At 42.4% G+C, this 23,344-nt stretch overlaps 1 protein-coding gene across 8 annotated transcripts in view; it reads right to left on the bottom strand.

Moving 5' to 3' along the window:
• Positions 1–13,229: 13,229 nt before the first annotated feature.
• Positions 13,230–23,344, bottom strand: part of ZCCHC7 (zinc finger CCHC-type containing 7) — a 235,435-nt gene continuing 225,320 nt past the window's right edge. For all 8 annotated transcript variants that reach the window (XM_007968714.3, XM_007968712.3, XM_007968717.3 and 5 more), the window contains exons 7-9: positions 21,885–21,980; positions 16,562–16,676; positions 13,230–14,556 (exon numbers count right to left, since the gene is read on the bottom strand). In XM_007968714.3, the coding sequence (XP_007966905.3) occupies positions 14,123–14,556; positions 16,562–16,676; positions 21,885–21,980 (645 nt within the window). In that variant the 3' untranslated portion in view covers positions 13,230–14,122. The remainder of the gene's footprint in view (positions 14,557–16,561; positions 16,677–21,884; positions 21,981–23,344) is intronic.

Below are 23,344 nucleotides of genomic sequence, written 5' to 3'. Positions count from 1 at the left end.
GATTTGCAGGCACAGGTATGGACAGTCCCCACCTCCAGAGCAGACAGTAGAACGGCTCTATAGAACAGAGGGATGAGAGTTTGGGACTGATGTGGGGCAGTGCTGGAACAATGGAGGGAATTGAGGGGGAGAAGACAGAGAGAGTGGGTAGGCGGAGCTGCAAGGACAGTGGGAAGCTATGCCCAGTGTCATGTAACCTGTCCTTGTGGCCCCTAAATCTTCACTGAAACTCCTGAATCCCATAAAACATTTGATGGGAGTGTATTTGTGTGTGCAAGTGGGAGCAAGCATGTGCATGTGTTGTGTATGTGGCAGCATGGGTGGTGCAAGTGTGCAATGTGCACGTGTACATACTTGCGTGTGTATGAGTGTGAATATCGAGTGTGTATGAGTACAGAACTGAGAGGAGTTCTGTGCTTCCTGCCTGAACTGTCTCAGGGGTGAAGCTGAGGCAGCATGTGGGCGTCATGAGGAAGTAAGCCTTGGTATCTCAGAAATCACACACCAGAGGGCTGGCACCAAACCTCTGAGGGACCAGGAGCCTCCAGCTGAACTGAGTCACACGTTTCTGGAGCGCCCCTTTGGGAGAGCAGGTCCTGGCTGACAGGCAGGGCCTACCCACATTGAGAAACCTGAGTCTCCAAGGGATCGGTGTTCAGAACTGATTAGCAACATCTCTCCCGGGATTTGACAGGAGGTTTGCCCTTCCTGGCCTCTAATGGGTGCCAAGCAAAACGCTGGGCTTTTGGGATACAGAGATGAATCAGATCCTGCCCTCAAGGAGCTCCCAGGCTTCTGTGGGAGGCTGAGAATGTAAAGAGACAATTACAAGCCAGTAGCTGAGGGCTAGGATAAGGTGGTACTCAGAGGCTGGGGGCAGAGCTGAGACACAGTGATGATGCCTGCAGCAGAAGGGAAGGGAGTTTCCCCGTGGAATTTCTGATGGGGTTTGGGGAAACAGTAGAAGGAGGGCATTTCCAGTAGCCCCTTGGGAGGGCAGACATCCTATAGGTGCAACTCAGGCATCTCAGGACACCCCCACAGCTGGAGGGAGACTTTCTCTGCCCCTGTGCTGCTGCTGTGTTTGGAGCTGGAAGATGTGGTTCAGACTCTGAAGGACTCTGAGCCCCGTCTGATCTCTAGTGTTGTGTATGTTGTGAGCCGCTGCAGGTGCAGGACAAAAGGCCACACATAATTTGCATGGGATGGAGAACACATTTGCAGTTTCCTCCTCTCACAAATTGGAAATTTCACTTTCACAGCCTTTCTTTCCTCATCACAACCACACCAGTTTCTTCATAGTACCGCAAGAGTCTGTTGTCACAGAGAAACCCCAGCTTTCCTCTGTGGTGTTTCTGCCTCACTGGCCTCTAGGGCTCCAAAAAGTTCAACACCCAACCATAGATGTCTCCTCCTTCAGGTCTCCTCCAAACCCTGCTCCCACGCCCTGGTTCCCCACCTTGTGGAAAGAGTCTCACACTGGGTTTGGGCCTGGGCACTAGTCCTGGCTCTGCCCCCAACTCAGTATGGGATGTGAGGCTCTCTCCAGGCCTCAGTTTCCCCATAAGTACCAAGAGTATTCTAGACTTGATTATCTCTTAAAGTCCTCCAAGACAACAGTGACTTTCTGATCTTGAGAGTTTCTTTCTCCTGGGAACACCAAGATAATCTATAGCACGTGCTGGGGGCTTGGCCCCTGGTGGCCTGGGAACTTGCTTCCAGGCATCTTTTCTATTTGCTCTGCTACTGCTCCCCGCTCCCTTCCCAGTTTTCTCCTGTCCTCAGGTCTGGTTCCTGCATCTCAGAGTTCATTTGCTCCCTGGTCCCTCATAACTCTGTGGGAGGTGCTATTTCAGAGGTGCTCAGTCCACCACACTAAAGGAGGGGATGGGAGTCAGCTTCCTGGCCCAGGAGGGAGGCCTCTTCTCAGTCCAGCCCCTCACTCCCATGCCACAGCCCAGCTCATGCTATGCCCAGAGTCTTGCAAATAGCTGCAGAAGGTGCCTGGAAGGAATAAGGCTATTGAAGCTCAATATTTAAACACATTTTTCACTCCCTCCTAACTTGAAGTTTGCAAATTGTTTTCTGTTGACAAAGTGTGGCAGAGAGGGTGAGAGGGTTGAGAGGGCACCAAGGTCTAGGTCTGGCCATTATTCTGACTTGATGTATGACCACATCAAGCCTTTTCTCAGTTCTTGCCTCAATTTCCCATCTGTGAAGTGAGGGGGAGAGGAGGTGAAGTCGGGTGGGCTAGAGTGGACTAGACAGTCCTTTGGCCCTTTGCAGCTCTAACACGCACCAGAACTTCAAAAATCCTGCCTGTTGCTGTGTGCACAGCCTGGCTTGCTGATGGGAAGGGAGGGCTCGTGAAAAGACAAGAACCCCCTGGAGCATACAGGCAGGCTTCCATAGCCAAGTCTGCAATGGGAAATCCAGAGTGACCCGGGAGGCCTAAGTTAGTCGAGGAGATAAAACCAGAAAACTCCCCTGAGCAGCCAAGTGCAGGAAGGTTGTCAATGCAAATCAGCAGGAAGTGATGGTTAGTTGGGTGCAGGCACAGGAGACAGGTGGCTGGTGACCCATGACTTCTCCAGGATGATGGTGGGTCCTGCAGGCCCCCTGAGACTTGGTGTGGAAGATGAGGCAGGGTTGTGAAAGGAGGCTGAGGTGGAGGCGACTTTCACAAGCTCTCCTCCCAGAAAGATTAACCAGGGGAGGCTGGCAGACAAGAGGGCACTGGTGGAGGAAGAGTGAGTGGAGCCTGCAGATGGCTTCTAGCTCAGGGAGGTTCCCCATTCTGCTCCAATCTCTGAAGGCTTCCTGGTGGTGGGGTAGAGGTGGAGAGAGGAGCAAGGACTTTTCTGAAGGATGCAGTTAATTGTGAGGGACATTTCTAGTATCTGGGGTTATTGGAATTCATACAGGCTCGGAGGGAGGCTCTTCTCAGCCCCTGGTCCATGCTGGCCGGATGTCTGGATCTCCTTCACAGCACCATGTTAAGTGGCTCAGCTTTTTGTTGCTCACCTCCGGGGACCAAGAGCTGTGTGTGTCCCAGACAGCTTGTCCCACTGGTGGAAACTCCAGTCTGGAAGTGTTTCTTCACAACAAGCCAAAGTCTGTGTGTCTACCTGTGGGTCCGACCTGACGTCGGTCCTCTCTCCTCCCCAAAACAGAGTGGTTTGCATCAGCATTTGGCACAATCTACCCATAGATATTCAGTCTGGTTATGTCTACGGTAAATTTTATGTAAAAAGTAGGAATAGATAATATAAAACTATAAGGCACAAGAGTTACCTGGTAGGCCTGGTACCAGGTTCTAGGAATTCTAATTTGGTCAGCTTCTGTGTCAGTTTGCCAGTCTGTGTCTCAAGTTCCATATTCGAGATAAAGATCATTGTGATGTCTAATTCTATATGTCAACTTGGCTAGGCTATGATGCCCAGTTGTTTGGTCAAATGATAGTCTAGATGATGCTGGGAAGGTATTTTGTAGATGTGATTTATCAGCTGACTTGAAATAAAGGAGACTGACTTGAGAATCTGGGCGGGCCTCATTCAATCAGATGAAGGCCTTAGGGGCAAAAGCTGAAGTTTCCCAAAGAAGGAATTCTGCCTTAAGACTAGCAGACAGAAATCCTGCCTGAGCTGCCAGCCTGCTAGCCTGCCCTACAGATCTTAGACTGGCTAGCCTACACAACTGGGAAAGTTTGAATAAATCTCTACTATTAGTTCTGTTTCTTGAGAGAACCCTGACTGATGTAACCACCTACCATGTCTGTTCATATCTTTTAATTTCTTGGAAAGAAAAGTAATTTATGAGGACTATTACAAAAGTGCTAATTTGTGCAGTGCTGTGTTAATCTAAAACACATCTCCACGCAAGTGACTCATCTCCCCTAGTCGAAATCCTTGATGGTCTCTGCTGCCACCACTGGCATTGTGTCAGCTGCTTTTTATAAAGCATTATTCAAGTAGTTAATGACTAATGTATACATATCTAATATATATATATATACACACATCTAATGCAGAACTTTTTTTTTTTTTTTTTTTTTTTTTTTTGAGATGGTCTCGTTCTGTTGCCCAGGCTGGAGCACAGTGGTGTAATCACAGCTCACCACAGCCTTGTTCTCCTGGGCTCAAGTGATCCTCCCAACTCAGCCTCCTAAGCAGCTAGGACCACAGGTGCAAGCCAGCAATCCCAGCTAAGTTTTAGAATTTTTGTAGAGATTGGGGTCTTGCCATGTTGCCCAGGCTAGTCTCAAACTCCTGGCTCAGGTAATTCTCCCACCTTAGTATCTCAAAGTGCTGGAATCATAGCCATTATCTGGAATCAGAAGACTACCAGAAGAAGGGCTGAGCCCAACCCCAAGAGCTGGAGAGATGGGTGAAGAGGGCTATGCACTGTGCCTGGCCTCACTTTAATTCTTGCAAGAGACAGAGATATTATCTTCATTTTATAGATGAGGAAAATGAAACCACACTCTTTAGCTTGAAATTCGGAGCCTTCAGTGATCTTGTTCATTTACCTCCCTCTATTACCCTCATGTGAACTAGAGTCAAGGGAAATTATACTAGACCTTCTTACTTAAGTGTCCTAGGTTATCCTACATCCAGGCTGTTGCCTCTACTTGTATTCCTCCTGAGATGCATTTCCTCTTATCCTAATTATTAAAGTCTTCTTCATGCTTCAAGAGCTAATTCCAATGCCATCTCCTCTGTGAAGTTTTCCTGGGTCTTCAACACCAGTGACACTAGAAGTGACCTCTCTCCACACACACAGTCCCACATGAAGGCCTCTTTGTAACTTAAGTTATACTCATCTGTTTCAGGGCTTCTCTTTCCTATCTTAAAATGGAAGCTCTCTGAGAGTAGGAAACAAGTCTGAGAGATTATGACAGATGACAACACTGAAACCCATGCAGTTTCTTTCTAAAGCAGTGAATTTTGATTCAAAACACAACTAGGCCTCCTGGACTAAACCTCTTTTTTTTTTTTTTTTTTGAGACAGGTTTTTACTCTGGTGCCCAGGCTGCAGTTAGTGGCGCGATCCTGGCTCACTGCAACCTCTGCCTCCCGAGCTCAAACGATCCTCCTGCCTCAGCCTGAGTGGCTAAGACTACAGGTGTGTGCCACTACAACGGGCTTTTTTTTTTTTTTTTGGTAGAGACATGTTGGCCAGGCTGGTCTGAAACTCCTGGGCTCCACCTGCCTTGGCCTCCCAAAGTGCTGGGGTAACAAGTGTGAGCCACTGTACCTGGTCTAAACTTCTCTAAGAAAGTGTATCTGTGGTTTTTTGAAAGACCAGGGTTGTTTTTCTCTGGCATTATTTTGGTGGACTTCTATTTTCTTTGCTCTTATCTTCCATTTGAATGACAGGCCCTCTATTGATAATTTAGAAAGCTTACGTCTTGTTTCATCTGCCTGAGATTTGACAGAGCATAAAGGCAAGCAACACCAGCAAGCTCTGTAACCCCCAAAGCCTATAATGCGAGCCCCACATTCACTTCCCTCCTCTCCACCCTTGAAGCCACGTTTCCAAAGGAGCCACTGCAAACCTTTCCATTTGGAAGTGCAATCTCCCAGTCCAGTTGACTAAGTAGTCCAGATAGTTTTGGTTGTCCCCATTTTGGTAACATCATTCAGAGGACAGTGCTGGGGACCAGTGAGTTAAATCCATTTACTTAAACCTAACTGTGTTTGGCCCCATGCTGGGCCCTGTGAGAAAGAATAAAGATGACATGGCCTTTATCCTTTCTATCAACAGATATCTGAGCCCTTACACACCAGGAGCCATACTCTTTGGAGCACTTAACTCACCTGTACAGTGTCTATCTTCTCCGAAGGCTTAGAAGCCCCAGGAGGGCATAGATAACACCTGTCTAATTCACCACTGTACCTTGAGTTCAGGCAGTGCCTGGCACATAACAGGTATTCCATAAATATCTGTAGTGGAACTGAAAGGGTTTCCATCTGTCTCACCCACTAGAGAAAAAGCCAGAGTTCCTTAAGGGTAGGAAGTCCTAGATGTCAGCACAGGACCTGGCTCAGGTCAGATGCTCAACAAGTGTTTACTGAGTTAGCTGAATGGCCCCAGGCCCTGTGGAGATCCAGCATGGGTCACCCTGACCAGCACACAGGTTGTGGTGTGAACTCTGGGTTCTTCGTGGGTTCTCATTTGCCTCTGGCTTTTGCTGGGAACCGTGGGCTTTTGCTGTCTTATGAGACTCCCTTCCCTTACTTGTGACTTAAGAGATTAAACTATTAATGGTGTGGAAACTAAAAACAGACTTGTCTCCAGGAGGTTGCCACAGAATAGTTTTTTGTTTTGTTTTTTTTGAGACCAGGTCTCACTGTCACCCAGGCTGGAGTGCAGTGGTGCAATCATAGCTTACTGCAGGGGCTCAGGCAATCCTCCCATCTTGGCCTCCCAAGTAGTTGGGAATATAGGTGTGCACCACCACACCTGGCTAATTTTTAAATTTTTTTGTAGCAATGGGGTCTTACCATGTTGCCCAGGCTGGTCTCAAATTCTTGAGCTCAAGCAATCCTCCCACGTCAGCCTCCCAGTGTTGGGATCACAGGCATGAGCCACCATGCCTGGCCTTATTTCTTATTTAATTTTTTTTTTTTTTTTTTTTAATAGAGACAAGGTCTGTGTTGCCCAGGCTGGTCTTGAACTCCTGGGTTCAAGTGATCCTCCCGCCTTGGCCTCCCAAAGCGTTGGGATTACAGGCCTGAGCAACTGCGCCTGGCCAGAGCAGCCATTTCTAAGCACTTAAGGCTAGGTGCAGGCTCACAAAGGGACGGTGAGGGGATAAAACTGATTTTCCCATCAAAACAGTATCAAATCGAGGGATATGTTCATTATCAAGAACATGATACCTAAAAATGATCACAACCAACCATCATGGCGTGCTTATATAAAGTCTTTAGACTGTGCACAAGCCACATCTACATGACTGGTTGGGGAGACAGTGGCTCATGGGGCCACATGGAATCAGAAGACTACCAGAAGAAAGGCTGAGCCCAACACGAAGAGCTGGAGAGATGGGTGAAGAGGGCTATGCACAGAGCAAGGAGATTCTCGGAGGCTGGGTCATGTGAAGGCAACCAGGGTGATGCTTACAGCAAAGGCTCACCTTGTTTACCTGGATACAATGTGGCACAGCTGGGGAGGCTGTGGACTTGCTGTGTGGCTGTTAGATTGAGGGGTGCCCACAAGGAAGCAGTGCTGCACACTGGCCATCAAGGATTATTCTTGAGTGATGCCAAGGGCTACCAACTACCATTAGAATCACAGAATACCAGAGTTGTGAGGTAATGAGAATCCATCTAGGTTAATCCTACCACTTCCAACTTTATAATGAGAAAGCTACGGCCCAGATAGGGGGTCCCAAGTTGTCAGAGCTTCGGGCCCCTCTCAAAATGGCATGATTCCTTATGAGAGCATCTGATTAGTAATACTGTTCTATGTAAGACTAGTACACTGTATGTAAGACTGAGCTACACTTGCGAGGCATATGTGGACATTTATAAGGATTATTCACTAGTGTGTGCAGGACTGAACTCCTTGAAGCACGTAACTCTGGGCAGGAAGGACATGATTCTGGTTTTCCCACAGGAAATCCTTTCTTCACATGTGTACTTAATGTCTCCCCTCACTTGGGCAGCCACAGGGCACTTCCAGAGAGACTCCAACCTCCCCTGGCTCCCTAACACCATCCTAGTGGCCAAGAGGCTCTCCTTTTCAATTCCCTCTGGGGGTCCTTCCATGTCTCCCTATGCCCCACACACCTATTCCATTGTTCTTGGAAAAAGCTTCTCCATCAAGGTGGACGATACCATCTCCTCAGCCTGCTCACCTGTCTCCACTGACTTGTCCCTCTGGATCCATCCCTTCCCACTTCCTTGATGTGAGTGCCGTAAGTTGAGTTTTCTTTAGTTCTCCAGCGTCCCTCTCTCTTTCGGCAGCTTCCTGTCAATGTCAGCCTCACTCCAGCTAGTGTTCTGTACTGTCAGCCTTTCACAGGCAAGGGTTTAAAGAGACAGACACACTCTCTTCGTAGTTGCTCATTCCCTCCTCAATGCACTGCAATCTAGTTTCTTGGCTCACTGCTATCCTGGGACTCCTCTGGCAAAGGTCTGCCACTAAATCTGATAGGTGCTTTTCAGTTCATGCTTTTACCCAACACACATTTCACAAACTGAAGTATAAGGATATACATAAGATAAGAAATTATCACTAAGTTAAAAAAGTCTTGAGGAAGGTATAAATCAGAATGGAAAGTCGAACAGAGGAAAAAAAAAACAACATATGGAAGACCGCATCCCCCAATAAAAGCTTGGAATAAAAACAAAAGTGCAACTAGGCAAAGCAATTCTTATAGTTCTTGGGGTGGGAGTGGGTTGAATAATGTTCCTCCAAAAGATATGTCCAAATCTTAATCCCTGGTACCTGTGAATGTAACCTTATTTGGAAATTCGGTCTTTAGAGAGTAATTAAGGATCTTGGGAAAAAATTGCCTTTAGATAATTTTAGTGTGGGCCAGAACGCCAAGACACAGGGAGACACAGAAGAGAACCCTATGTGAAGACAGAGGCAGAGACTGGAGTTATACAAGCCAAAGATTGCCCAGGCCCACCAAAAGGTAGGAGAGGCATGGAAGTAATTATCTCAGCACATCAAGAAGAAACCAACTCTGTTGACACCTTGATTTTGAACTTCTGGCCTCCAGAACTGTAAGAGAACAAATTTCTGTTGTTTCAGGCTACCACTTCGTGGTATTTTGGGAGAGTAGCTCCAGAAACGAATACAGAGTGCATCCTTGCCGTTTCACAGCTCCACGCTTCAAACACATAGTTCACTCTCCTAGAGGGGCTCTTCCCCTTTTTGTTAAGCTGCAACACTTTTCTTCTGTTATAATGACCCTTTGGGAGGTCCTGCCCAGTCTCCCCTCTCTCTAGCAGGACCAATCTTGCTTCTTTGGTGTTACCATCATACCCATATCTCTCACTGCACTCCTCACCTCTAAGACAAAATACTGGTTTTCGTGTTTGTCTCTTGCTTGTTAGCCCTTGAGGCTTGAGATTTCTCAAGCAAGAATACTACCTGATGCAAAGAAAGTCCGTAGCCTGTGTTTGCTGAATAGCTCAGATGACAATAGAAACACCAAAGAGGGAAGGATTAATATTGTCTGGGAGTGGTCATAAAACTGGAAGAGGATATTTTGGGTAGAGGCAATAGCACAAGTAAAGGCATGGAGGAGAAGCATGACCTATTCAGGAATTAGTCATTCACATGGTGGGACTGGAAGGGTGAAGGGGATAGAGGAGAAAGAAGAGCCGAAGAAGTGCAGAAGATGAAGCATGAAAGGCTTTGAATTTTAGGCCAGATCAAAAATATTTTAGTCAGGGAGCGGTGACTTATGCCTGTAATCCCAGCACTTTGGGAGACAAAGGCGGGAGAACTGCTTGAGCCCAGGAGTTTGAGACCAGCCTGGCCAACATGGTGAAACCCTGTCTCTACTGAAAATACAAAAAATTAGCCGGGTGTGGTGGCACACACCTGTAGTCCCAGCTACTCGGGAGCTGGGACCACAGGCGTGTGCCACCACACCCGGCTAATTTTAGTTTTTGGAGATACAAGATCTCACTAATTTGCACAGGCTAGTCTCAAACTCCTGGACTAAAGCAAATCTTTCCATCTTGGCCTCCCCAAATGCTGGAATTACAGGGGTGAGCCACCGTGCCTGGCCAATCTTTTTTTTTTTTTTTTTTTTACTTTTAGTAGCAATGAGATCTTGCTGTGTTGCCAGGTTGGTGTCCAACTCTTGAGCTCAAGTATCCTCCTGCTTCAGCCTCCCAAAATGTTGTGATTACAGGTGTGAGCCACTGTGCTCAGCCCCAAGTACCTTTTTGTAGGAAGAACTGCTGAGATTATGGCTTTAGCAAATGACACTGGTGTTTCATTCATATCTCCAACCCTCTGTCAGGGGGCTGCCTAAACCCAATTTATCTGGCTTAAACAATGACTAACTAAAAAAAAAAAAAAAAAAAAAGATACACACACTACAGATCTAAAAATACAAAAATTGGCCGGGCGTAGTGGCATGCACCTGTAGTCCCAGTTACTTGGGAGGCTGAGGCAGAAGAACTGCTTGAACCTGGGAGGTGGAAGTTGCAGTGAGCTGAGACCATGCCATTGCACTCCAGCCTGGGTGACAGAGTGAGACTCCATCTCAAACAAACAAACAAAAAAGTAACATACATTAAATGAACAGAAAAACTTCTGGCTCAAATCACACACCAGTCAGCTTCATCCTGTGATTTACTGCATGGCACTGTGTAATAAATCACCAAAATATTGGTGCTTCTTTGAAATGCAAAGTCCAACTGTAAGATCTAAGGGACTATGTTGGATTTGGATCCTGGTGAGGGATCCTACAGCCTAATGACATTCTGACCCAATTAAATGTCCCATCAGATTACTCTCCAACTCTTTCCTCCTCTCACTAGCTGAATCCTTTTGTTCTCACACCACAGTTCAGTTCAGTTTATCTTGCCAGGGCTCATGCCATAGCCTGGCACTCTAGCATTTGTTTCCACGATTCCTAAACTATTAATTTCCCTCAGCTGGCTGAGTCTCCAGTGGCCCGGATCCTCCACAAAGTGGTCCAGACTGTAGACCTTTATGCCATGGAACCAGTGTTCCTTATTTCACATGAATGGCCATGTCCAACCAATCTCGCAAACACTGGCAATACGATGAAATGCAAAGCCTTGTAAGACAAGGGCACATCCTGTTAGATGTGGGAAGGCAACATGAACTCTCTCCCGAGCGAACAGAATTCCTTTTGAGAAACAGGTTGGGGTTTCAACTAGGGTTTCTCAACCCCAGCACTATTGACATTTTGGGCCAGATTAATTGTGGGAAGCTAGTCTGTGCATTGGAGGATATTTAGCAACATCTCTGGCTTCTACTCACTAGATGCCAGCAGCATCCTCTTTTTGTTGTGAAAGCAAAGCATGATAAGACCAGGGGATCAGGATGACTATAAATAAATGAAAGCCTCCCTTATTTTGTATGTAATGTTTTGTTGGCAGAAGAATTTTCAGTTGTTTTCTATGAGAAGCTTCTCTTCACATCTTTTAAAAACAGATTTTCCCTATATTGCTAATCCTGTCTCTCCTTACACGAACATATCCACACTAATCTTTTCACTGCAGCACTAATGAATAATGTTTCTTTGCTGCCCATCAGAGTGGCAAAGAGAAAAGGGAATGGCAATATTCCATGTGATTGTGGGAAGGGGGAGATGAATACTCACAAACTGCCAGGGACATATAAATGATTGGGGAAAAATCTGACTTGGGAATATAATTTGGCATCATGTATTAAAACTTTCATGAAATATATGTAAGCTTTCTGACCCTAGATTACATTTTACCACAATTGAATAAATGGAGAAGATATTATGTAGAAGAATTTTTCAAAAATAATAAAAATTAGAAACAAAATGTTCAACAGGGAGCTGATTACATCATGGCACAGCCATAAAATAGAAATTCACGCAAAAATGCAGACATGTATTTGTTCCCAATGTAAGTGAAAAAACAGGTTACAAAACAGTGTATATATAGGTATAGAAAAAAGTCTGAAGAAATAGACACTAATAATTTTAACTACATTTTTGAGTGAAAGAATCACATATGATTTGTCTTTAACATTTTCCCCCCTTAAAATGATTAATCTTTGTATAACAGAAAAATAAAGAGCCACTAATAAGTACTGCAAACAGCAAGGTCCATGAAAGCAAGACTTTCCACGGAGAAAATGGGAGACTGGTTTCCCTGCTCTACTCTGAGAACACCAAACACAAACCAAGGTAGAACCCAAGATAGAAGCCACTCAAGCTGCTTCAAGTCAAAGTTGGGCCAGAGGTAAGATGTTTAGAATCTTCTCAATCCTACCAACTATACAGATCTTTACTGTTTTGGACATTTGCTTTTCTTCTCTTGTACTTATCCATGTAAAATCTTATTTGATTAATGGTTGAATCTATACATATTTTAAACTTCCCATTATTATATGAAGAGTCTATATGTTAATAAACTGACTGGCTGACTCACCTTAACTGAACATTTGGTGCAAGAGCTGGGGGCAAGGGAAATGGAGAGGAAATGAAGCAGAGGCTCCTCCATGTTTCTGTTCTTCTCTTACCAGGAAATGAAGACTGTATCATCATGCCCACAGGTGAAGTAGCTCAGCATCCTTTCCTATCTGCATGTAAATGCATGGACCCAATGGGTAAATTATACCCTAGAACAAAATGTTTGTCTCTAAGTTTTGGGAAAAAATAAGACAATGTGCAGAGACAAACAGAAAAAAAAAAAAGTGCTTCCTTTCTCTCCTTCCCCAAACAATCTGCTATATATGCAAGAACCTAAAATAGTAATCCTATTTCTGCCCTGAAAGGAGATGCCTTTGGATCAGAAGGGGCTACTTGTTATACCATATGAGTAATAAGCCAAGTTTGCCTCAAGTCCTACTGGAGAATAATGCCAATTATCTCACGGTTTTCCACTTTTATAAAATCTTTTTTTATGGCTGCCACTTTGAGCAAGTTGTTAAAAAACCCTGGTTGCTTACTTTAGGGTGAAAACAACTCTAGCTATTAGGAAGCTATGCACCAACATATAATAAAGTTAGCTGAAATCTACGCAGCAACAAGGAAAGTGGTAAACTCTCTGATCATATAATTTGCACTAATGCTGATTTGAGAGGACAGAATTCTTACTTCCTCTCAGAAAGATGAGAGATGATTCTGCCAGAAATACAGGAATCTGCATACTTCCCAAAGAGTAAAATACAAATTTAAGAATGTGACATTATAAAACTGTCCTATTTAATTGATTTCATACCATTTTATTCTGGCAGAGAGCTTGCACTTGGGCAAAAATGGCATTTTTGACTCCAGTCTATAGGGATTTTATAACTTTATCCACCTGCCCAACACAACTATGCCGAGGCTGGGAGTGATGGCTCATGCCTGTAATCCCAGCACTTTGGGAGGCCAAGGAAAGAGGATCACTTGAGCTCAGGAGACCAGTCTGGACAACACAGTGAGACCTTGTCTGTACAACAAACAAATAAACAAACAAAACAAACATAACTATGCTCTTTGTCACTCAAACTCTCATTGTCTTTTTACATAATAAACACAGGTATTTACTCTCAGATATTTTATTTTTCTTATTCTGACATTAGGCTATGAGAAGTACAAAAGATTCACAAGTACAAAAAAATCTGTATAGCTTTGTGGTAGTTCAAAAAAATGCAAGAGAACAAAACAATTTTTGAGTAATATTCATCTCTACAGATCTGAGTGACAGTACGCTTGAAACACTGCTGTAAAAGTGGTAAAAAATGATTTCATTGTGATTATGTTAAAATTTTTGATGTCTCTTTCACTTGTTTAGGAAATTTGTCTTCTGACATTTATGTTGGATAGATTCTTTACCTGTATTTTGCTGAAGCTCAATTCCCTGCCTCTTCAGGGCTTCAATGATGACACTTTTGTTTTTATAGTCAGCTAGTGATGCTTTGTCCAAAGGAAGATTCTGACAACAGCTTCAGTGGCAAGAAAATCTGGATATAGATTTATAGTTATTGTCCTTTCCAATGTAAAAAAAAAAAAAAGTTGAAAAATGTTGATGACTTTTTCTTAGTGTTAATTTCTCTTCCTGCAAGGATTTAATTTCATACTCATGTTGAGGATGAATTACTTTTGATGCGGTTTTTTTTTTTCCCCCAAGTATTTTTAAAAAGCTTTCTTGAAAAGATGAATTCTTCTACCTGTCCCTAGGATTTTGAGTAAAGATGACATATTGCAATAGGATAAGTCCAGGTTTATCTTTGTACTTTCTTACCTAATATCCTGTTGGACACAGAGAATTGAGATCTCCATGGATGTTCAGTAACTCTAGGAATGGCTGAAATTAAAAAAACAAAACCAAAAACTCACTTTATTTAATCATAGATAATAAACACAATGCCAGAAGGTTATAGACACAAAGGCCAAATGAACAATGAAAAGCCACATCAGAGGCTGCCTGACAGCTTAAGACTTTTTTTTCCTCTGCTTAATGAGAAATAAATTATCATTGTCATCATCTTCCAAACACCTCTCCTTTTTCTTCTGCTTGCCCCTCTTGCCCTCCTTGGGAGACTTGTCTTCTCTTGACATATGGTAATGCGATGAACGGTGAAAGAGCTTAGAAGGCTTCTGGGTTTTAAAACTGCCAGTAGAAGAGTAGGGTTTGGGACCCCTGGGAAAATCCTCATCCACTTCACGATGTCTGTCAGCCCTCCTGTGCTTCTCCCAGTTTCTATTCTTGTTCTTCATCTCTTTTTGTGTTTCTTTATTTTCTTGAGGCCACCTGTTGCTTTTCCACGAGGCACGGCCCTTCCTTATATCATGGTGGGGGTTCTCATTTGCTGCTTTTAGATAAGGTAGCTTCGATGGCTCTGGGATAACCCCATTTTTCTTGAGTACTGAAAAATATAAAAGTATTTTTGCATATTCAGCAGCTAAACAGTCCATGCTGAGCTTTCCTAAGTGTAAATAACTTAACAGACAGGACAGGGAAGTTAGACATTTAAACATGTTAACAATATGACATCACTAAAAATTAAATTTCTAAATTTCTGATTGCTAAAAATGAAACACATTCACAAATCCAATGATAGTTAATTATCCTTTTCAACAGTTTAACAAGGTTAAGCAATGGAGACGAGGACCAGTAAGAACAGTAATCATCATGGCTTTGTGAAGAAAAGTCATGTCTGACCAATACAAGTTTCCCCAATGATGAAGACTCAGCCTTTGAAAATAAGGCAAAGCAAGATTTATAAAACGGCCTTTTGATGGTCTCATATGACATTTCAATTACCCTCTAAAGATAAGGCCTGGCCACAGTACTTTTAGGTGGATGTCAAACTGCCCAAGAGATTATTCCTCCAGGGTAGAGATCACTGGCTTTGAGGAGTGTGTGCGAGTGCACATGTGTGCAAGTATCTTAGAGGTGTTAGTGATAAAGCTGATGTTATGTTTTGTCAGGGCTTGACACACTTAATACGTGTCTCTGAGGGTAGTGATTCTGATACGGGTAGGTGGGAGATGAGGTTACAGTGAGAGATGAAAACTAGCAAGTCAACAGAATCTTTAAAGATTAAAAAAGTGGCCAATAAAAACTTTCAGCATAGACGTTTATTATAAAAATTTCAATGGATCATAGTGAACACCTCAAAGTGGATTCAGGCTACAGATGTCGATACGACTAGCTAAAACAAAAAAACAAAATTATTTTTCTCTGATTATAAAAGTCATAACTGCTCATTATAGAAAACTTAGAAAAAACAGAAAAGTATAAAGAACATAAAAAAACAGAAAGCACACATAATCCTTTAATCTAGAGATAACATTTTCATGCAATTCTTTTTAATCCCTTTCTAATTTGGTTGCCTAATCATAATCTACAACTACTATAACTTCTACATACAGTTGACCCTTGCGCAATGAGTTTGAACTATATGGGTCCACTTAAATGTGGATTTTTTCAACCAAATGAGGACTGAAAATACACCATTCCACAGATTAGAAACTTGTGTATATGAACGGCTACTTTTTCCTATACTCAGGTTCTGCAGAGTCAACTACGGGACATAAGTATGTGCAGATTTTGGTAAATGAGGAGGTTCCTGGAACCAATATCCAGGGATAGCTATAGATGACATACATTTTATCTTAAATATGTAAAATATGCAGGAGCTGGGAGAGTAATATCTCTACTTTCCTCAGAATTAGTACCTTCATTTTGGAAAAGTCTTGAACTAAGAGTCCAAAAAAGAAAAAGGCCAAAAGAGTCAGAAAATAAGGTATAGAACAAACTAAAAAATACAAAACTGTTTTGTTTTTAAAGCAAGAAAGATAACTTGGAAAACCACCTTGGAGTAACAAGAAATAACAGAGGTAGAGAAAACTTAAATGATAAGATATTAATTTGGTGATAAAGAACCATGTGTGAAAGAGTAAATACAGAAACCATAGAGGTGGTTGTGAACTTGGAGCTCTGCTTGCAGTGGTGGCCTATAAGAAATGACTTTTTCAGGGAAGCTCCAGGAACAAGTTAGCAGGAAAGCCTTTCCTTCCATAAAAAATACTGGAGAAATACAAATGGAAAAAAAAAATTACTTGTCAAACAGAAAAAAATCTCAAAGGAGCCTTTAAAAACTGCCTACACAAATGGATAGCAATATTTTCTGGACATTTCCTAAAATGATCACTGTAAAAAAAATTATTGTGATGAGACTGCAACATGGGATTATTTCTGAAGTGGGTGTTTGGTTTTTGGAGATCAAGAAAGTTCCAGTTTCTTTGGTAATTATTAAAAATACTTTCTATGCTAACCAATGACCCCCAAAGCAGGCAAAGACAGTACAAACACAGAAATTTAGAAACTACTGCAAACGTGATCTAACAAGAAGTCTAGCAACATACCTTTTATTTTTTGTTTTAGTCTCTTCTCTCTCTCCTGAATTTCGTATTTGTCATCATAGTAGCAGATGAATGGCGATACTGGAGATGGGTCATACACTTCTCTTTCTGGACATTCCTACAAATTGTATTTAAAATTATGATGTCACATGGTCACACTGTTCAAAAACCTTTTTGCAAGAGTCTGTAGGATGTTAATTAGAATGAGCCACATATCACTGGTACCTCATGTGGTGGCAGTAGGACATGGTCCTTGCTGGGGTGCTGGGAGGGTCACCCAGCCCTAAACCACACTGTGTTATGATATTCTTTCAAGCTTGAGTTTTCTTCCCTTACTTCTTTACCTATGAAACCCTTCATATCTTTTTTCAGCCTTCTCTGCCTAACTCCTTTCACAGTCTGAGGTAGCAGCCTTGCCCCTCTGTTGGTGGGTTTATGTTATTTGGCCTCATGTTAGTATTACTCCTTTGCTTGTCCATCACTTCCAAAAGGAAGCTTATTTTAACTCAACATTCACTGCTTATAGGGGTAGTGATTCTTATGCTGGGGGGTAGGTTGGTGGTAGGTTATGCCTAGTTTAAAACTGTTCCTAGGTCATTGTGAGACACCCCAAAAGAAGTTTCTCTTCTTGCTTCCCCCACCCAAGTTGAAATCCCTACTCTTACTCATTTTCCCAGGACAGCTTCCTACTCTCATGACTCTGGCCTCCACACAGCTAGTATTTCCCAAATCCACAGTCTTTGGCCTGAACCACTCACCACATAGCAGGCTTTTGTTTATCATGATCTGTGACACATATCCATTCAGCATGTTTGAAATCTTTTCTTTTGGAACTTTCCCCTTTCTGCCTCTGCCATCTTGCCTAAAAGTTACTTTAAAATGTTGTTTCTTAGCTAAGTAATGAAAAACAATTAGAATATATTTTAAAGAGTAAGTGAAAAATCCACATAAAATTGAGCCAAGTCTGAACTAGCCAAGCTAGCAGCCAAACATTTAGGTACTTAATTTGTAGTTAAAAAATTATAAATCACTCCAAACACACACTTAAGTATAAAAAATAATTAAAAACCTCTATTCATCCTTATATAAAACCATAACATTTTACCTTAGTTGCCTTGTTTTCCCCCCAAGAATAAAATATTACTGATATAACTGAAATCCTCTGTGTAAGTCCTTCCCATTTTGCGCTCATCTCCTTCCCTTTCCAGAAGTTACCACTGTCATCAAGTTGAAGTCGGCCATTCTCATGTGTTTTTATACTCTTACTGACGAATATTCCAGTGAAAAATGACATAAGTTTTAAGCTTCAGACTTCATAATTTTTATTTGTTTTCTGTAGAGGCAAGGTCTCACATTATGTTACCCAGGCTGGTCTCAAACTGGCAGCCTCAAGAGGTCCTTCCAACTTGGCCTCCCAAAGTGCTAAGATTACAGGTGTGAGCCATAGCGCCTGGCCTTATTCAATTTCTTTAATGGTATTGGTTCAGTTGATTTGTTCTTCCTGAGTCAGTTTGGTAAATTTACATATATATTTTGGAGTTAGTTGCACTTTCAGATTTAACTTTATGAAGTACTGTCTTATAATTTAAAAACATTTATATAGTATCTTAAGTTACTTACACTTTCCACTCATTGTTTATTAGTACCTTTTCTTTTTCTTTTAGTAGTTTTCCCAGAAGTTTTTGTTGTTTTGAAAAAAAGAGTTTTCAAATAATCAGCTTTTGGTTTTGTTGATGCTGTTCACTTTTCTATTTCAATAAGTTTGGTTCTAATCATTATCATTTCCATCCTTCTGCTATCTTCAGATTTATCTGTTGTGACTATCTGGATTATTCAGTTTTTTTTTGTTGTTGTTATTGTGGGGAGAGTCCTGGAGATTATATGACAAACTTATATGGTAATGTAAAGAAATGCTTTTGGCTGGGCATGGTGGCTTACGCCTGTAATCCCAGCACTTTGGGAGGCGGAGGCAGGTGGATCACCTGAGGTCAAGAGTTCGAGACCAGCCTGGCCAACATGGTGAAACCCCATCTCTACTAAAAATACAAAAAAAAAAAAAAAAAAAAAAAAAAAAAAAATTAGCCAGGCATGGTGGCACATGCCTGTAATCCCAGCTACTTGGGAGGTTGAAGTAGGAGAATAGCATGAACCCGGGAGGCAGAGGCTGCAGTGAGCCAACATTGCACCACTGCACTCCAGCCTGGGCAACAATGGCGAAACTCTGTCTCAAAAAAAAAAAAAAAAAAAAAAAGCAAATTGTGATTATGCAAAGGTAACAGAGGTCCTGATACACTCAACTAATACTCATTTCAGCAGAATCTTTAACTCTCCCAGTACCTGTTCACCCTTTCACACTCTCCTGGAGTAATCTTTGTATAGTGACTACTATTGTCCTTGCTTCCCCCAGCTAGAGAGTGAGTGAAATTAGGGAAGGGCAATGTCATATTCACCTTAGATCTAGTCTTTCACATGAGGAATGCATTCAATAATAATATCTGTAAGGCTGGATTTCTGGACATTGAAAGGGAGGAGGTCCACAAACATCTTTAACCACCTGCATAATTCCCCATTTAGGTCTTGTATGGTCTAGACTGATGTGACTACACAGAGCTATATCATACTACAAATGTTTTCCAAAGCTAAATGTAAATTATATTTTGATTATCCACATCGCTGGTCCCCTCCATTAGCACAGACAATTGATAGTTGGCTATATAATTTATCTACTATTCTGGATTAGCCACACCAATGATCTTCTTCATTAGTGTAAATAATCTAGAGTTCCTCATCTATGGCAGTCATGAGGCTGCCAAATTTGCTTTATTGCAAATTAAAAATTATCTAAATCTAGATTTTAGGGATAAATTCCATATGCTTTTAATATATTTCCTATCTGCCTTAACAGAAGTGACTAGTAAGCATCCAACTATAATTGTTTTTCTTTAATTGAACAAACATAAATGCTAAAATTATACCCCTCTGCTTTAAAGAGGTAAGCAAGCATAAATTGTATATCTATGTGATTTGTGCGGTAATGGAAAGCTTATGTAAATATGTTCCCTAAAGGTGTCGACAACATCTGAATGTTTAGTAATGAGGAATGGACAGAGCAGTAAAAGATCTAGAGATGATAATTCTGTAAAAGAAGCCTTCTCGGCTGGGTATGGTACCTCACTTCTGTAATCTCAACACTTTGGGAGGCCAAGGAGGGAGGATTGCTCTGAGGCCAGGAGTTTGAGACCAGCCTGGGCATCATAGTGAGACCTTGTCTCTACAAAAAATAAACAAAATTAGCTGGGCACAGTGGCGTGTGCCTGTAATCCCAGCTACTGGAGAGGCTGAGGTGGGAGGATCACTTGAGCCTGCGAGGTCAAAGCTGCAGTGAGCTGAGATATGCCCACTGCACTCAGAGCCCTGTCTCAAAAAAAGTCTTCTCTACTTTGTGCTGAGAGATTTCCTGTACAACTTCTCCGCTTTGGAGATAAAGAAATGGGACCAAAGAGAAAAAGTGGGTTGTTTATGTCACATGGTTGAGTCCGTAGCAGAGCAAAACTGGATCTGAGGCTCAGAGCTCATCCTGGCTTTCATAAGCTATGTCTCATCCCCACAGGTGCTGCTGCCCCAGTATGGAAGATAAAATTTATCTGTTTATGGATTCTGTTCAGCACTTTTCTTCTCCAGCTGCCCTACAATGTAGGGCTCCAGTTCCCAAGATCCACATCAGTGATGTGTCATAGTTGGAATTCAAGTGGTAACCTGCAATATCACCCACCCCATCCCATTGCTCATACTTCTCATTTTGGGGATTCCCAACACTCTGCATGCTTTCTGCTTCCTGATACCAGATCTGGTTTGATATTAGTTTATCTTGGTTTCTAGGCTACTAGAAGCCTACCTGGAGACTGGGAATAATACATTCCTTTCTAAGAATTTTCTACTTTCTGTGCCACTGCCTTTCCTCCACTGCCTCAAGATTCCTAGAAGTATGGGCTCTGAGCCTATTCTTATTACATCCTTTCTCTGAAATGAGCTGCTGCTGTTTCATACTTAATGTGGCATTTGCCTAGTGGCATCATGCCAAGTTCTCAACGAGAAGCTTCTTCTGCTTTGACGTTTCAGCATCTAGAACACACACAGTTTGACCTTTTCAGTTGGGGTTAGGGAATATGTTCGCTGGATAGGGAATCTGGGCATCTGTGGGGTAGGTGGGCAAGTCAATGATGCAGCATCTGTTTTTTCACCACTGAATGCCAGGGTTTACATGTATGGGATGTAGACTTAACTGAACATTGTACCAGGGAAAACTGGAGAACTAAGTAGAAAATCTAAAATCAGGCCAGGCACGGTGGCTCACACCTGTAATCCCAATAGTTTGGGAGGCCGAGGCGGGTGGATCATCTGAGGCCAGGAGTTCGAGACCAGCTTGGCTAACATGGTGAAACCTCATTTCTACTAAAAAATATATAAAAAATTAGCTGGGCATGGTGGCGTACACCTATAATCCCAGCCACTCGGGAGGCTGAGGCAGAAGAATTGCTTGAACCTAGGAGATGGAAGTTACAGTGAGCCGAGATCACACCATTGCACTCCAGCTTGGGCAACAAGAGCAAAACTCCGTCTCAAACAAAAAACAAAAAACAAACAACAACAACAGCAACAAAAAAACACAATGAAAATCTAAAATCAGTCAGGCGTGGTGGCTCACGCCTGTAATCCCAGCACTTTGGGAGGACAAGGCAGGTGGATCACCTGAGGTCAAGAGTTCAAGACCAGCCTGACCAATATGGTAAAAACCCGTCTCTACTAAAAATACAAAATTAGCTGGATGTGGTGGCAGGTGTCTGTAATCCCAGCTACTTGGGAGGCTGAGGCTTGAACCTGAGAGGAGGTGGCAGTGAGCTGAGATTGCACCACTGCACTCCAGCCTGGGAAACAGCAAGACTCTGTCTCAAAAAAAAAAAAAAAAAAAAAGAAAAAAAGAAAATCTAAAATCATGCTATGGCTGTGTCAAAACAATTGTGTTTATAAGAAATCAAGAGAACTGCTATCATACTGTTGACTATCATATTTGTCTGATTGATTTTATCAGCTCTATTAGTTTTATCCCAACTTGTTCATGTACATGTAAGATAATTAGAGGAATACGCTCTGATAGCTTGTTACTCTAGCAGGGAGGAAAGGGATAAATCAGTTGAAAATATAGTAAGTCTTACTTTAATGTTTATTAAAAAGTAAGTAGTTAGAGTTACATTCTTTTTGAGTTCATCTTTTAGAAAACACTCCCTGACAACAGAATGCTTTATGCTCAAATGTCATTCAAACTTACGTGTCCATAATGGCCTTTTTGCGCGCAGTGATAGCAATATGCTAAGGCTGATGGTCTTGAAGGGGTCTTCGGCTTTTTGGGTGGTCCAGGTTTGGTCTGTAACATGAATATTTGTGAGGGTTTGTTGATGTTAGAAGAAAATTAAAACCTCGTTCTTTCCAAAAGACTTTATAGGTAAGGGATTCCTTAGAAGTTTCTTAGAATTTGGTATGGAGACCTGTATTCAGGCAATTCCATATATTAAAGTATATAACATGGTAAGAACAATTCTTTTATTCTTAATGTCAATGTGTGCTTTCCTCTCCTTCCTCCCTCCTCATTCCATTCAGCACTGTGCCAAGTACTGTGTTCAGTATTCAACACAGTATAATGGGCCAGTAGAACATAAGAGGCATACACATAATTACAAAACAATGTCAATACGGTGACAGTAGTATGTACAAGGCAATAATGGAGTGGTGAAGGGGGACTCCCCTACCAGCGGATGGGGTTAAAGAGGGGTCAGAGAAAGTTTCCCTGAAGGTGTAAAACTTACATTTACTCTCAAATGAGGTGTAAATCAAACGGAGAATCTTAGGCAGAGGGAGCAGAATAAACAATGACATAGAACTAAAAAAGAGCACACATGCTGCCAAAATATGACATACATAGCCAGGTGTAAATGGAAGACAAGGCTGGAGAAAGCAGGGCACAAGAATGGAGGGCCTTGTAAGTAAAGGAGCAGGAGCTTTACCCAGTTTTAAGTGTTGAAGTTAGGACAGTTAGAGTTGTGGTTTGGGCCAGGCACGGTGGCTCACACCTGTAATCCTAGCACTTTGGGAGGCTGAGGTGGGCGGATCACGAGGTCAGGAGTTCAAGACCAGACTGGCTAGCATGGTGAAACCCCGTTTCTACTAAAAACACAAAAATTAGCTGGGCATGGTGGTGTGCACCTGTAGTCCTAGCTACTCCAGAGGCTGAGGCAGGAGAATCACTTGAACCTGCGAGTCGGAAGTTGCAATGAACCAATATCGTACCAATGCACTCCAGCCTGAGTGACAAAGCGAGATTCCATGTCAAAAAAGGAAAAGAAAGAAAGAAAAAAAGAAAGAAGGAAAGAGAAAGAAAGAAAGAAAGGAAGAGAGAAAGAAAGAAAGAAAGAAAGAAAGAAAGAAAGAAAGAAAGAAAGAAAGAAAGAAAGAAAGAAAGAAAGAAAGAAAGAAAACTGGTATCGCTTGGTCATTGAAAAGATGTGGGGAATGAGGGAAAGGAAAAATCAGGATGCCTCCATATTTTGAACTTGGGTGAGCAATGACTGATTCAGAAAAAGTAGAAAAAGACAGAGGAGCAAGTTTAGAGGGACAGTTGATGAAGACAGTCTTGGATATGGAGTATCCAGGTGGGGATCTTCAGGAGGCAGTTTCTATGTAGAGACAGAAGAGTCTGAGCTGGAGAGTAGATCTGAAAGTAATCAGCATAAG

Source organism: Chlorocebus sabaeus, chromosome 12 (assembly GCF_047675955.1).
Source record: "Chlorocebus sabaeus isolate Y175 chromosome 12, mChlSab1.0.hap1, whole genome shotgun sequence".
Classification (NCBI taxonomy): domain Eukaryota; kingdom Metazoa; phylum Chordata; class Mammalia; order Primates; family Cercopithecidae; genus Chlorocebus; species Chlorocebus sabaeus.
Note: the sequence above shows the minus strand (reverse complement) of the source record. Positions and strands in the feature narration are given on the sequence as shown.